At 36.3% G+C, this 16,757-nt stretch overlaps 2 protein-coding genes across 2 annotated transcripts; one reads left to right on the top strand and one right to left on the bottom strand.

The window, feature by feature from the left end:
- Positions 1-1,070: 1,070 nt before the first annotated feature.
- On the bottom strand, positions 1,071-6,723 carry LOC108664497 (phosphotriesterase-related protein). Its single transcript, XM_018151092.2, has 7 exons — positions 6,646-6,723; positions 5,632-5,800; positions 4,386-4,576; positions 3,786-3,944; positions 3,235-3,399; positions 2,471-2,688; positions 1,071-1,631 (listed from the first exon to the last, which is right to left on the bottom strand). Exons 1-7 carry the CDS (start codon positions 6,671-6,673, stop codon positions 1,494-1,496), a joined length of 1,068 nt encoding a protein of 355 aa, XP_018006581.1. The 5' UTR covers positions 6,674-6,723; the 3' UTR covers positions 1,071-1,493.
- Positions 6,724-12,972: 6,249 nt separating this feature from the next.
- Positions 12,973-14,767, top strand: LOC108664494 (forkhead box protein unc-130). Its single transcript, XM_018151089.2, has one exon. The coding sequence runs from the start codon at positions 13,161-13,163 to the stop codon at positions 14,232-14,234; it is 1,074 nt and encodes a 357-aa protein (XP_018006578.1). The 5' UTR covers positions 12,973-13,160; the 3' UTR covers positions 14,235-14,767.
- The last annotated feature ends 1,990 nt before the right edge of the window (positions 14,768-16,757 follow it).

Here is a 16,757-nt window from a genome sequence, read left to right on the forward strand (position 1 = left end):
CATATGTCAACTGGTATATATAAACTGGTTATGTTAATATATATAAACTGGTATAAACGTGCTGGGATGTCCCGGGGGTTTGCATGCCCCTAGCAATAGGGTAAACCCGATTGCCTCCTTGCGGGTATAATAATCGTCATAACATTGATGTGTAAATTAATATAAATCACCATCTACTTTTAGCAAATTTGATAAGTAAAATGTATAACATAACATAACATATTGATCTCGGCGCTTAAGTGTAGGCCTGATGTGGTCTGTCGCCGATTCTTTTCCTTTTCGTGCCTTGTTCACAGAAGGTTGAATTTATTAAATGATTTGATATGTGGGCCGAGTTAATAATCATATAACAAAGTTCAATTAACATTTCATTAATGGAGCAAAGCACTGACCGAGTTACGAGACACTGCATAGCTAGCATTCTAGTTCTCGCAGGTTACATTGTAGTGCGTTTAGTGGAAAGCAAAAACGAAAAATTCAGTTCTCATACTTTTTTTTTTTTTTGACAAACCAATTGACAATACAAAAATATATTTCACATTATAATCAACAAGTAACAAGTAGAATGGCTAACAAAACCAGGAATATTTCCTGGACCCATAACATCAGTCAAAACAAGGCAAGATATCACACTGTAGCGAAGCACCGTAAATCATTTAACATAGCAGCAAGGCCTAACTTACGATAACTTTTTAAATACACGGCATACAATCCACGAAACAACTCAAGAACATTATTTTAAAAATGCAAAATTAGGCAAGTGCGCCCGCTTTTTTTAACATAATTCAACCAGAAAAAGTATCACACGAGAACTAAACGAGTTAACAGCAGCTATTCCCGAGTTTACTTAACTAGAAAAACTCTAAACAAACTATTCAAAACTTAAACAATATTTCTCATAATTCAAACAATTATAACAACAAGAGACTAGGAGCAAATGTTAACATCAACAACTAAGGCCGTGGTTCCATGTTTCTAAGCCGGTAGAAGCTATCAATTCAAAAACAAATAAAATTTGTTCTAATATTCTTGGAGAATTGAATAATAATAATTAAAACATAGGTAATGCAATCATTTAAATGAACAAAGTTCATTCATAATTGAAAAACATTCACTAGGAGGATCCGATACCACAGCACAATTAAAGTCGCCTCTCTTATATATTCGTTGTGCATCTGTTCATATTCTGTTGTCCTAAAATATATGAAAAAACAATTCATTATTATCGTTCTCATATGACAATTCATAATTCAAGAACTTGGGTTAAGTTAATCCTTTTCTATCATCCACACATTCTAAAAATGTATAAAACGTAATTTTGTGACGAACCTTTCTCATTTGATAAAACGTTTGTTGTCATCGGCCAACACTTGACTTTACACCTCCAAGAGGGGTCACAAAAAGGCCTCAAATATTCACAAAGTTTTACAAAAAGGCCACGTATAACTGTAAAGAGGTTACAAAGTTCCACAAAAAGGCCACAAATGGCCCCATTACTTAGAGAATGTGAGCCATTGCTGCGGGTTTGTGGTGAGGAAAGCCGACACGACGTCTGGAGCCAAACCTCGCGAGATCATCTTGGGCACAACATTCTCGAAGATGTGGCAGAATCCGTGCCCGCCGTACTCAGTCTACAAAAATTAATGAGTTTACATTTTTAAACACTCAGGTATTAACTACCGGTACTAACAAATGCTAGTCCAAGAAAATTGATTATTAGAAGTAGGTTGTTAGAATCCATGAAAGAACAAAGAGAATGAGGTTTTCTGTTCATCAATGACGCTTTCAATAAAATCGGAAGTAAAATATAGAAATGTGCAATGTAAAACTTTCAAACAACATGATATCTAGAAACATTTGTCGACCAGAAATACAGTGACATATATTAAAAATATAAAGTTGATTAAGACAATACAATACCAGTCAGTTTCTCGAGTGGATGTCATCATAGATGAGAATTTAGATTAAATCTAACTATCCAGGAGTAGAAAACATTTGACAATACCGTCATACCAGTCTGTTGCGGATGTAGATGTCATTACAGCTGAGAATTAAAAATAAATCTAACTAATTCAGCAGTAGAAAACATTTGACAATACCGTCATACATCTGTTGCGGGGTGGATGTCATCACAGCTGAGAATTAACAATAAATCTATCTACTCAGTAGCAGAAAACATTTGACAACACGTCATACCAGTCTGTTGCGGGGGTAGATATTATCACAGCTAAGAATTAACAATAAATCTAAACTATATTATCACAGCTAAAAATTAACAATAAATCCAACTATTCAGTAGCAGAAAACATTTGACAACGTCATACCAGTCTATCGCGGGCATATATGTCATCACAGCTGAGAATTAACAATAAATCTATCTACTCAGGAGTTGAAAACATGTCATCACAGCTGAGAATCATCAATAAACCCAAGTATTCAGTAGCAGAAAACACTTGACACTACGTCATACCAGTCTGTTGCGGGTATGGATGTCGTGAGATATAAGGATTCGGTCGGCATAGCCGCACTCGACGAGGTGCTTGATGCGCGCGATGCGCTGAGCATCAGACGGCATGTCGACGGCCGCGTTGAGCTGATAGTGCGATGTCTCCAGCCCGAACAGGTCGTACTCCAGGTAGCTGCCCAAGGCTGCCAGCTCTGCTAGACCCTCCATGGTGTGGATCGTACCTGTATGCCATCCAAATGATATTAAAAAAGACTAAGTTCGAGACTCAATAGAACTGAATTCGATTATAATAAAAGTAAAAAAAGTAGGATTTATTGATTTATTCTGGCATTCCTGTTATACATGTGCACAATGCAAAGTTACACATGAAAGTAAAACTGAGAAATTATGTCTGTCACATAATAATTGATGAAGCGTTTTCACATGTTTATCACACGAATGTCAAAAAGTAAATTAGAATCTTGACTGGGAAAAAGCAAGAAAACGCACAAATGACAGCTCGGCCTTATATAATAAGCCGAGTGTGTGCCAGAAATCTTTAGTCTTAGATTGTGTTCTCATCCTTAGATCGTGTTCTCATCCATAGATTGTGTCTATGTAATAATTGGCAGGACGCCCACATAAAAGGCTCAGTAACTTCACAGGTTTTTATGTCTTATATTGTCTCATAAAATTTTAAGTAATTTAGCAACCATAAATAGTAGTACCAAACATTTTCCCTAACTATGATGCAGAGTTCAAACGGCAGGAAATATGGCACAGCTCACGGTCCAAATGCGCCATGACGGCATGCCGAATGTCGCCTCCCGCCTCGGCATACACGCGCAATATCTCGGCAGGGGCGTCATGGTGGCGCCCAGGGTGGAACATGACAGGGGCACCTGTCTGCTCCTGTGTTATGCCTGCCGCTCTGATGCTCCGACGCTCAAAATCTGGAAGAAATATGGCGGAGTTATTATTAGACTCGGTCAGTGGCAGACTGTCTCGTCAAATGATTGTCCCACTGGATGTAGTCTGTGGCAGATTGTCTCATCAAATGCAGTCTGTCACTAACTTTATATCGGAAGCAGTCGGTCAATGATTGTTCCATCTGATATAGTCCGTCACTAAATTTCAATACACAATAATTCCGATAATTTTTAACTAGGACAAAGCCTGCACAACTCAGCATGCTAAGCACACAGAAAACTGTTGGCATAGGAGCACAGCTTTAACTGTGATGGGCTACAAACTACCTATTAAAAAAAAAAACACATCAACAAGCAAAACCTGCACGTCTCAGTTAGCTAAGTTGCTGGCATAGGTGGTAAAGTTTTACCTGTGATGGGCCAGGAGCTGCCAATTTCCCCAATAATGCCACAGCGGATGGTTGGGTCCTCATCACAACCCTGGGTTACCTCCTTCAGGATTACTTCACACAATTGTTCTGTGCTCATTGCTAGCACTGAACTGGGCAGACTTGGTGACACATAGAAACCTGAGACATTAATTTCATTTGAACTCTCGGGGAATGTTGATACCATAATAGATAAGTGATGTGAACATTTAAATTCATGATGCATAATGAATGTCCATAATTCTTGAGGAAAGAATGTAATATTTTAATCATGGCAACAATATGACATTTGTGTGGTTACTGGTTAGAATAGTAACATGAAATGCATCCATCAGCGAAAGACTTCTCCAAAATGCTAACAATTTTCTTAAAAGAGAATTACTCTCAACAAAGCTACCTACTCCTTTCTAGATGTTAAAATGTCAAAATAAAATATTTCATTGATTTTCAAAAATTTGAAAAGAAAGTATGTACTTACCTATATGAAATAGCAGCAAAATTAAGGATTCAAACTGAATAAGTACATATTACTTAGATATATCAATAAAGAAAGCTCATCAAGTAATCTAGAACTAGAATAACCTGTGCCAGCAATGATGTTGACATCTGTTGCCTTCATGAGCCTTTTACATGCCAGCAAATTTCTTTCAATTCCAGTGATTGTATTCTCAACAATTGTGCCACCCCCAGCCTTCTTGAAGAGCTTGAACTCGTCTTCCACCATGCGCTCCACCTCATCTCCGCTGTATTTGATGTTTTTCTTGTGGCTGTAACTGCACATCATGAAGGTATGAAAGTCATCTTTAGAATTATTCAAATGAATAAATCACAGCCTGTTTAACTTAAGACCCAGATACTATTTTTTTAATAGAAGAGAAAATAGTGCGCAACTATAGCTTTCTTGAGGAATATATTAGTTTGGAAATAAAAATCCTTAAGCTGGAAGTTAATGTATTTAGTTTTGATATAAGTTTTCACTTCACACTTCTAATTCTGAATTTGTTAAATAGGTACCAAATTATGTTGAATGAAGTAAAATATAAAGATGACCAAATTGCAGTGATGCATGCATTTATTCACTTTTAAGATTTCTCCCATCAACTGTTGAGAATTTGGGCAAATTTGAAATTGCTGAAGTTGAAATTCAGCTTGCTGGACCAGACAGCAAGTCTTGGCTGATGGCATCTGACAGTGATTATTAAAGCAACTATTTTTTACCTTTAATTGGAAGGCAATTTATAACCACAAAGCACACATGGACCCAATGCCTCGTAAACCAAATAAGTCATTAACCTGTGTTAATGATGATAATTATTCACATGCACAGCGCACAATGAGTGCAATTCCTGCACACATTCCTCGACAGTGAGGGATGACCATTTACTTTGTATAAGAACAAACTAAACTAGTAATCTCAATGTATTTTAATGAGACAGGTAACTGCATTGGTGTGTTTATTCTTTTTATTATTAAAATGAGGGGGAAGTATTTTTACCATATGACAACTTAATGACAACTGTAATAATGTAAATTATTAACAGACAATATACGTATACCGTAATCAAGATCCCAAGAGAGGACACATTCAATCAATCCACATGTAGGAATTTCAATGAAAATCAGAGTAAGAATTCAATATTCATGATATTAATTAAGCACATATATGCTCAATTTCTTTTAACACCAATTTTTTTCATTCAAACAGAATTGTTCTATAATTATCAATTTTTTTTGCAAACATGCACCTGTGTGGACTTATACCTTTCCACTTGATCCAATGTTATTTCATTGAGTGATTTTGTTGAATATTAGATCAGCAACCACTAACGGGTTTTGTCGTATCCACCCAATGTTGGGAAGCGTGAAGTCGCACTCCGTCTTAGGCCCAGCTTCGCAGGAACAAGCCGCTGGCTCCACAAATCCAAATCCAAAGTTGACGCTTATGTGTTCATGGGGCAAAATCTGGCCAAGCAATGCAGGATCCACTGGGCCCATCACTTGAACATGGAATGAAATGTAGATGAGGACATGAGGTTAGCCTGGACTCTTCAATAGGGACATATGTAATCAGCATTAAATCAATTGAATGTTGATCTCCAAAAACCTAAATTGTGAAACATTCCAGGTTTACAGCTAAATAGGCTAAAGTTAGTTTTTGAATACTGATGGTTACATCTAAACTTCAGGAATTGTAGGCTGAAAAAGTTTTAAGATGTATATTACCATTCAAATCTATACAGTAGCATATCTTAGAAATTGGATTTGGACATTTGTAACCTAACAGGCTAACAAGGGGTATAAAATTAACAGACCAAATTGCACCTAAAAGGGCAAAAAAATTGATTTTTTCTTTTATTTAAATGTGTTACCCTAAATTAGAATTACCCAACCCACCTTTACCAAGAAAAATCATAGTTGCTTTTTGTCTTACAAGTTACACTAATCTATATTCTATATCAGTTTCATGTTGCTAGTACTATTACCAATAAAAGTTTCATTCTTAACCCAAATATAGGCTATAAAATTTGGTTTTATCAATTTAAGATTATCATCAAATAGTTTGGAATCACTTTCAAGTTTCAACCACTTACTGCTTAGATTAGAATAGACTCTTTTTTTAACAATAACAAAATTGCACAAGTTTGGCAAAATTTTGGCAATTTGAGTACGCACTACCTAGCCAGCTAGCCTAGTACTACCTCTAACCTCAGTAGTCAGTACCTCTGCCGCAGCCCGCACGACCCGATAGACTTGAAATATTTTTACCTAGAAAACTAAAATCAAGTTTCGCAATACATATTATTTTTTAATGGAAACTAAAATAGTAAATTTATTATTTTACCCGTCATTGCTTTGCCTTTTGTATCCATTGTGCTTATCTTTTGCAAAATTTATCGGAAATGAATGGTTATTTCATCCGTTCTTCTACAGATTTGACGAGTTACCCAATTAGTGCGGATGTGTTGAATGTTTATTTCACATTTATATATAAATCATATTTATCACGTTTATTATCTATACAAGATCGGAATTCAATACCTTATAATTGTCAAATTCATGATCGTTCTACCATCGAAATAAAAAATCACGACATGTAACATAAATGCTACAACCCGAAGTCTTGAAATCAATTTTTAAAGAATGATTTGGAATTGCGGAGGTCGAGCAGCAGCAGCCATTAGCGGCACAAACAGATGAAGGGCCCGGGAACAAAAGGCATGTGTTTAGAGGATGCTTATCGCATCCAGCATTTTAGCCAGTCACACTTGCTTTTGCACGAACAATCTTACCTGTCATCTTAACGCAGTAGTCCAAGCTAAATACCATTTTCTCATCTCGAAGCTACGTCTCGACCAGATTCTAAATCTCGGAAAAGAATTGCTGGAAACGCAAGCAGATAAAGATATATCATAATAATATTAAAGCGGTTTCAGCGTTCATTAGGCCGTAGGCCTGTCCCCGAATCAAACATCGCAAAATATTCACAGCTTCTTGTGGTCTCGAACACTCAACTCACTGCTCAAATTCTGCTGTAAAATAAAAATGTTAATCTTATATCAATGTTATACTTTAATTATCTCATATATCCTAACGTGGAAAACCCTTTGTTGTCTACTGCACATCCTTCAGTATGAAATCAAATGTGATTATATCTGATTTCATTATTGTTTTAGTTTTCACTATTATTGCAATGTATTTTTTTTTCATTTTGCAGTCCCTACCCAGTCGTTCAGTGACGGAGAAACCCAGCGTAAGTAAACATCCTACGTGAAGGAATGAATTATTTTCTCCAAATTCAAGTAATACCAGCGATATAACAACATATCATCTAAATAAATACGATTTATAATCGTTTAATATGTTATGTCGGTAAATTCAATAATATTGTATCCTCTTCGCATACCATACCTACAACCATTTCTGAAGAGCCAAGCAACTCATGGTACTTGACATTCTTGTAAAATTATTTTTATTAATAAAAAAAAGCACTAAAGCAGCTTTGCAATGATGACTAGAGACAAAGAAGGCCAGGCATAATTGCAGGCTTTCACTGCGGGCAGCGAAGTGCGGCGCGCGTATAAGATGTCAACGCCTATGTGTAGTTTATTTTCGTTAAATAACTTTTATGGGGTCCGATATTAACCTTATTTTTTGTAATAACACCACTGTTTAGATTTCTATTTAAACGAAAATAAGTACACATTATCTTACTCAATAAATACACATACTTTTATTCACGAACTAAGGTTCAGGTTCTGGTGAAGACGAGTTATTTATTAGAAGAACTCGGCGTCTCGGCTACCGTGCGGGTGATCGCTATCTCTGGCGCACATGCCTCATTAGCGCTCGGCCGACCATCACATGTAGAGATGCTCTGGGACTTTTCTCTATAATAAAACACAATGGCATAGTTAAAAAATGATAATTTAACTTTAGATGAGGATTTAATAATTTGGAACGATGCACACAAACCGATTGATTACAACAAAGAATTAATTTTCACTAGAAATATTGTTATATTAAGCATTCGGTTTGGTACATATGGAAATATGACCGATTAACTGTGATATCCTGTTGTACTTGTTCAAATATTACTAAAAAATTTGGGAATTTTATACCGCGCGAAAAATTATCTCATGTTTTCTATTGGAATACATAAGTTACGAGCACAAATTATTATCCTATATGTTTTCTATTAGTATATATAATCAAATACATTAATTTGCATGCAGAGAGTAAATATAATATCAATTAATGCTGTAAGAAAATTGCTCTTAAAAAGTGCAGCCGATAAAACTTGTGTTTTTCTCTACATGGAAATAATTTATTTGTCGTAAGAACTTTACCGAAAGTTTGATCATTTTTACCATTTTCTGTTGTTGGTCGAACTCAAAGTTCGAATCATTCGTCAAGGAGAGGCTTCATACTAATAATAGCGTTCTAATTAATTACAAGCATTAATATTAAAGAAACAAGTCGCGAATAACCTGTTTGGTTTACCCAGAATTATTATAATAAATAGCGCCTCTAGGAATTTTGAGTCGAAAGAGATTGTATCTCGAGTCAGAAGAGGTGGTATTTTGAGTCAAAAGAGGAGGTATTTTGAGTCGAAATTAAGAGGAGGAATTTTGATTCAGAAGAGGTGGTATTTTAAGTTGAAAGAGAAGGTGTTTTGAGTCAGAAGAGGTGGTATTTTGAGTCGGCAAAGGTGGTATTTTGAGTCGAAAATAATTAAGAGATGGTACCTCGATCGAGTCAGAAGAGATGGTATTGAGTCGAAAGAGTTGGTATTATAAGCCAAAATTAGTCTTATTTTTTTATCAAAAGCTGCGCAATTTTGATTTAAACGAGCAATGAGCGTACGAGTTAGTGTTTTTTCGACGAGAGTATGAAGAAGTTAATTCATTAATTACCTTACAATTTTAATGTGCTTCCGCGAGTGGTGGAAACAACGTATTTTTCCATGAAGTATGTGTAAATTAAGGTCTTTAGTAGTCGATCTATTGGAAAAGATTATCAAAGATTATCAACATTTCTAATCAAGCAATAGAGTAAATCTATATAGTATGTCAATACCTACATCATCGTTTATATATACTAGCTAACATGTACTATGGGTAAAATATGTCTATGTATTTCACATAGATATAAAAATCGCCGCCAGCTGTATATATATAGTGAGGAAAGTTGTGATGTCTTCCATTATATGTTCATTGATATATACGGGTCTTCTATAGAACATGATTGCATGGCATATTCATTATGTTCGATCATTTATGAATCTTGTAGAACATGATTGCTATGGCCATCCTGTTCAATCATATATCTTAATCTAGACCATATAGTATATCGTTTAGTAGTATATTTATTATAGTATATATTATATTATATATTTAGTATTATATAGATTAATTGGTATAGTCATCATGTTCACTCATATATATACGATTCTTCTAAAACATGATCGGTATGTAGACATAATATTCAATGATAAAAGTCTTCTCGAACATGACTGGTATAGCCATCATGTTCACTCATATATATACGATTCTTCTAAAACATGATCGGTATGTAGACATAATATTCAATGATAAAAGTCTTCTCGAACATGACTGGTATAGCCATCATGTTCACTCATGTATGTCTTCTAGCATATGACTGACATGGCTCTTCGAGAATAAGTTGTTCTTGGAAATTCGGCGACTGAGATTCAATTGGCATGCAATATTTGATTGCACTTCATGAACGATTGCCCGCGTTTTGTTGTGATGTTGTCAGAGCGTCGCACGGTCTCATGCGATTTAAAGAACACTCCGAGAAGCTCGTGAAATCTATTAAAACCTCTCGAATGATCGATAAAGTTCGGAAAGCGTCCGCGATTGGTGGCAAGGGCGGAGCCCAGAGTGCGGAACGGACATCGCATGGGCGGAGAGCAGCACTGCGGATCATCCAATGAAGCAGCGCTGCGGTCCGCATTTTTGATCGCCGGCGTCCGCATTGTCAACGAGCAACGGAAGCATGCGGACCGACGGATGGAATCAACCATAACCGGCTTTGCGGTTATGGTTGCCTTTTTTGTTATTTTTATTTATTTATTTTATTTACTTTTATTTGTTTTAAGTTACCCTGCGTCGGTTCCTTTGATATTTAGGTTGCCGGAGTGCATGAAAGGTTTACTCAATGTAATTCAGGGATAAAACATGTATTGCGTCAAGTTTTTGAATAATAAATAATTGTAAAAAACACCGGTAAGTGCCAAAAGAACTGCGGGATAAACAGCCGTTAATTTTACTTAAAGCTGTGAAAACAGCTGTGAATGTCAAGCAACGCTGTAAAAACAGCTGTGAATGTCAAGCAACGCTGTAAAAACAGCTGTGAATGTCATGCACCGCTGTGAAAACAGCTGTGAATGTCATGCACCACTGTGAAAACAGCTGTGAATGTCATGCACCACTGTGAAAACAGCTGTGAATGTCATGCACCGCTGTGAAAACAGCTGTGAATGTCATGCACCGCTGTGAAAACAGCTGTGAATGTCATGCACCGCTGTGAAAACAGCTGTAAATATCAAGCGCCGCTGTGAAAACTGCCGTTAATGCCCTGTACTGCAGCATAAGCAGCGTATATGCATGCTACAAAAGAATATTGATCGGCAGTTGAAATGAGCGTTCATTATAATGGCTCGTCAAGCAATCAGTTCAATTAAATCAGTATTTTGTTTACGACGATGTGCAATTAATTGAATTACTTATCGAGTCCAACATTCCGAATATTAAGTAGGACGACATTATTTGAAGAACGACCAAAGAACAAAGAACGCATAGATAAATATACCACATGAGATCCGTACGATAATTAGCAATCGCGTTTTTTATTTAACATTAATTCGGCATTTATAACAGCTACCCTTCACAAAAAAACATGCATTTGATGAATGAATGGTTTAATAAATGCAGGGTTGGTAAATGAGCTTATAGCTAACGTTTGCTTGGATGTGGTGTGATATATGATACATGTTGATATGATGCGAATAGTGATATTGCCTATCACCACACATAACCTTGCACGCAATGTGATATTTCAAAAAATTATTAGATTTAAGCAAATACGATGAATGGATTCTGCCAAAATTATACCGTTGCATCTGTAGTTATCATGGTAATAGTGTAGCAATGATTACAAGTTACTTTTTTGATAGAAAAAACATATGAATCCTATACTTTTCTACTAACTATAGCACTGCAGGAAGAACCGAAAACAATAAATGATGAACTTTGTACAAATATTGATGCACTTTTTGTTCTTAATCAGGCGATCCAGACTCACTCTGAGGCGCATATCTGAAGTGCAAAATGCGTCATTTTTGGATAGTACGACCCACCCATTTCTTTGTGTGTGAACAACAATAACTGAAATGTGGCACCCAATCACCGTAGACTAATGGGCACTCAGGACGCGATACTGTCTGCCGAAAAACACATAAAGTTGAAATAACGTTAGTTCACCACAATCAACTCCTGTTCAACGATGTGTCAAGAGAAAAACTTTTAGTCATCTTTCTTTCAACAGAAGCAATTATCAATCATCGTTGTTCCAACAAATCAATCAATTAATAATCGTAATAATAATAATAATCATCAACGATATTTAACAAAATCAACTAATAATCAACGATGTATCAGTAAAATCAACGTTTTTCAACATCATTTGTCTTTGGGATAAGAATAATACGGTCATTAGAATTATTTTATTATTTGATTCCAAGAAATATTTTATTATGATTATTATTTCTTATCTATTTAATATTTGTTAGCTGTTAAATAATATTTACATTGCATTTAAACTATATAAATATAATTAAAATTTCGGTGTAGTTATAAGATCGAGGTATAAACAGAGTAATCAAATATATATGTCATCAGAAATACAAGGCAAATAAGATAAATGATACATATATTTATTAACATCGAATCGAGTGATTACATCGAATAATAAAAAAATTTCATGAAATAAAGCTCGATATATGAAGCTCTTCGATTTTCGTGCGCTTTCCATAAACAAATTTCCAGACGAATTATAATTTTATGGATTTAAAATATAAAATTTACTTTAATACGTTCAAGAATAATTCTAAACTCAATTGATTTTGTTTATGCGGTGTAGTTGAATAATATTGATAAGTTTTGGAATTAGGAGGTAATGATTACTAAAGCATGGCAGAAAGTTATTGCCTCTGTGATTGCATTACCATGGGACTAAATAGTTGCGGTAAATCATGAAGTATATAATTACTTACGGTAAATCATGAACAATATAATGACCAGCATAAGTGAACATAGAAAAGTCTGTCAAAGTCAGAACCTCAAGCGTCGCAGGGATTTGTCGCTAGCCACTCAGTCACAATATTTGGAAAATGGTGGCCCACGAGACCAAAACACTGCTCAAACAAGTGGCTTCTGATTGGTCTAGAGCAATCAATGTTTACACCAACAACTATTCCATTGGTGGCAGCCAGTAATCCAATCAGAAGGGCGGTGCGATTCCAGCATTCTTTCCAGTAGCAGGCAGCGATCCAGCGCGGTTCTGGAAAGGTAGGAGGAGCCTTGTTCAGCTCATTTGGGTCGTGAAAAGTGGTGCGCCTGACACATCTTCATCACAGGCACGCCAGTCTTGTTCTTGTGAACGTCGTCTGTCCAGCTGGATAAACGCGAGGCTTGGTCTTGTGAACGTCGCCTGCCCAATAAGTGCATGTTGTGTTCAAGTGAACGACCTTTGCCTAACTTGATAAACGCGATTCGGGTTTTTGTGAACGTGGCTTGATAAATCACGAGGTATAGAAACGTCTTGGCCAACGTAATGGAGTCCGTCGCTTGTGTTCGGTCGTCTTCGGCGTCTCCGCCGACGTCTGTTGTCGCACCGGTAGCAGTGAAGGCTATCATCAGTAGCCAGCATCAAATGAGTCAACAGCAGCAGCAACAACAGATGGGTCAACAGCAAATAGCAGCAGTGGCAGCCGTTGAACAACAGCAAAGACTTCATCAGTTGTACCAGTTAGCGCTTGCCGAGCGCATCAGGATCGCCGCCGCAAACTGGCCACGGCCTGAACTTCATCCACCACTCCATTTGCCGCCAATACAGGGACACGTTCCCTTGCCACAACCTCATCCAGCCTATCATCCACTCTACCCCTACAGGTTCATGGTAGACCCCAGAACCCTGTATAGGGTTCCTGAAGAACCCAAGCCCCAGCACAGTTACATCGGGCTCATAGCGATGGCCATCCTCAGTGTCCCCGAGAAGAAACTGGTGTTGAGCGAAATTTATTCATATATTTTGGAACACTACGCATACTTCCGAACGAGAGGCCCCGGCTGGAGGAACTCTATACGACATAACTTGTCACTGAATGATTGTTTCGTAAAGGCTGGTCGCTCAGCAAACGGCAAAGGCCATTACTGGGCCATACACCCCGCAAACATGGACGACTTCAGCAGGGGTGACTTCAGACGCCGACGGGCCCAACGTAGAGTCAGACGTCACATGGGCCTGACCGTGGACGACGATAGTTCTCCTGAACCTCCTCCACCAACACCCCCACCAATAAGTCTTCCTTTACCCTCTGCCGAACTGCACATATCTTCTCAACTGGTCGTGGCACCGTCCCGCAAACGACAGTTCGACGTAGCCAGTCTCCTGGCTCCCGACGACCACACCGAACAGGTAGACCAACTACTTAAGTCGCGACGACATAGCCTGAAACAAGAGGCTCCATCAACACCAACAGAAGAATCTATCAAATCAGAAAGTGATTATAGGGAAGAAACGTCCTCGCCAAATCGCCTTCCAAGACAATCTTCCAACAACAACTGGCTGTCGTGGCCGTGGCGGCCTCAGGAGCTGGCTCAGTTAGAATCTTCACCGTCTAACTGACATCAGCTCTAGGCATAAAATATTTGATTTAAATCTTATTGTAATATATTCTGTCCAAATTTATGTATAGATCGTGCATATAAACTGTTGGATGTGAAATGTATGTGAATTGACGTCTGAAAAATGTATTTTTAGATATCATGTATATATAAGAAATTTCTTAATTGTTTTCGGCCATAGCTTTTCAAACCACCGGTGTACTCGTATTGAGCTGGTGAGTTAATTCGAGCTCGAATATCTCGTGGAATAATTCAGACGTTTGTTATATAAGACTATAATTTTTGATAACAGTTCGTCATTTGTTAAAAAATTCAATATTCTCTATTCTAAACTTTTTGATGACAAATTCTTCACGAATAATTACATTCGATTCAAAAATTGGCGGTAATAAAATTGTGAGATTATCATGGTATTTTTTCCAACATTATCCACCGCGTATGGATTTTTGTTCGTTCAAACATCACTTAAAGAGGGAACTCATTATTTTATAGTGATTATCTCCCATAGAGGAAGGGAACTATGAATATATCTAAAACTATTTTATTGCATCCCTAATAGCCACAAAAACTTTCAAGATACATTTAAAAAAAATGTTAAACTCCATTTTTCGTATATTTTTGTGTGTTTTTATATGCTGAAATGAGAAGGAAAATTAAAGAATAAATTGATTTAGTTTAATTGTTTCTAATATTATCGGAACTTCAAGCTCATCATAAATAAATGCATAATATTTTTATTTGTCGATCGCATGAGCTTTGCATGTCCTTCACTAAATGCGATCATTGAATGAATTCCTTTAATAATAAGTGGGAGAAATGTTTCACTTCTCACGGACTATATAGGCGTGGTTAATATGATGTGAGTAGACGGGTATAACTATATATATACCATTGGACATCGGTCAAACTAGTTAACAAATGATAATGAGTTTTTATCAATTAGTTTAAATGCAAAACTCGGTACCTTGTGATGAGTAATTTGATCAATTCGTATTAAATTAACTGCAGCCAGAATAAAACATGATTTTTGCTAATTAGAGCCTCTATGGATTAATATATTGAAAAAAATGTGAATAAAGGGCCCCTTGAAAATAGTAGAAACGGCCACATACATTGACTCTTATACTTAATGTTTAAGAAACTCCAATGTTTCTAGCTGCCGGCTTGGTTATATAATTTAAGTTAATATACAATTGTGCAATTTAGATTACGGATCATTTTGTGCAGGGCACTGAAGCATATTTTACAATGAGTTAACAATAGATTTACATGCATCGCACTTTTTTAACTTACAAATGCTAACAGTACAAAATTAAAATTAACAATTAACATGCAGTAAAGACATTCATGTAAAACATTATTTACTACATTGTAACAAAATTGTTAGCAACTACACTCATTGTAACATATAACCCTGTAATTTCTATAGCCTTCATTTGCAGTATTTACTGGATATATGATTTAACATTTAGTACGATTTGGAGTTAATAATGTATGTGTGCGTTAGAAAAATTCATGCAAACTATAGAGATTAAATTTTATTTGCGTAACTTAATTTTATGCAAATTACGAAAGAGCAGACAAACGGAGTTTGGAAAAAGTTTCATTATTCAATATTTAAACAATAGCAGAGAGAAAAATGCAAGTTTAACTTGATGAGTTTTTGTGCGGTATCATGCATATAGAATTGGATATNAAACGCAGAGAGAAATGTGCAAGTTTAACTTGATGAGTTTTTGTGCGGTATCATGCATATAGGATTAGATATGAAATTCATGTATGGAATCCCTAATATTATCATGTATGGGATTGAATATAAAATTCATGTATGGAATCCCTTATATTATCATGTATGGGATTGAATATAAAGTTCATGTATGGAATCCCTAATATTTTCATGTATGGGATTGGATATCAAGTTCATGGATGGAATCCCTTATCATGCATAAGATTGGATATGAAGTTCATGTATGGGATCACTTATCATGCATGTATGAGATTGGACGTAATTTAATGTTTGGGATCCTTTATCATGTGTGAAATTGGTTATATAAAGTTCATGTATGGGATTCCCAATATTATCATGTATGGGATTGAATAAAAAGTTCATGTATGGAATCCCTTATCATGTATGGCATTGGATATAATTTCATGTTTTGGATCCTTTATCATGTGTGGAATTGGTTATATAAAGTTCATGTATGGGATCCCTTAACTTATTTTAATGACCGTCTGAACGCCACACCTTACCGGCTGGCGTCGAAACAAAGAATAGCGCCTACAAGTAGCGCAGTGGGTACTAATCAACTACTAAACAATGCTACGCGCTATGCGATGAAGTTGCGGCTACATATATGTTACTCTCGCTCCAAGCTACAAATGGGCAAAACAAATTCAATGGAATTTTATTGACTGGAACGATAATATTGCAATTAATTTTAAACCACCGGACTTAACATGCGTGTTTAGAACTTGAAATCAAACTGAATTCTCGAAATCAAACTTGAAATCAAACTTGAAATCA

The sequence above is a fragment of the Hyalella azteca genome, unplaced genomic scaffold (genome assembly GCF_000764305.2).
Source record: "Hyalella azteca isolate HAZT.00-mixed unplaced genomic scaffold, Hazt_2.0.2 contig14337, whole genome shotgun sequence".
Classification (NCBI taxonomy): Eukaryota; Metazoa; Arthropoda; class Malacostraca; order Amphipoda; family Hyalellidae; genus Hyalella; species Hyalella azteca.

Excerpts from the sequence above, each read along its gene's own strand:
- LOC108664497 (XM_018151092.2), bottom strand. The coding sequence starts at position 6,673 with ATGGATACAAAAGGCAAAGCAATGACGG. Across the intron at positions 4,577-5,631 it reads GGGTGGATACGACAAAACCC|TTACAGCCACAAGAAAAACA; the intron begins GTTAGTGGTTGC and ends CATGATGTGCAG. Across the intron at positions 3,400-3,785 it reads CAGCTCCTGGCCCATCACAG|ATTTTGAGCGTCGGAGCATC; the intron begins GTAAAACTTTAC and ends TATTTCTTCCAG.
- LOC108664494 (XM_018151089.2), top strand. The coding sequence starts at position 13,161 with ATGGAGTCCGTCGCTTGTGTTCGGTCGTCTTCGGCGTCTCCGCCGACG.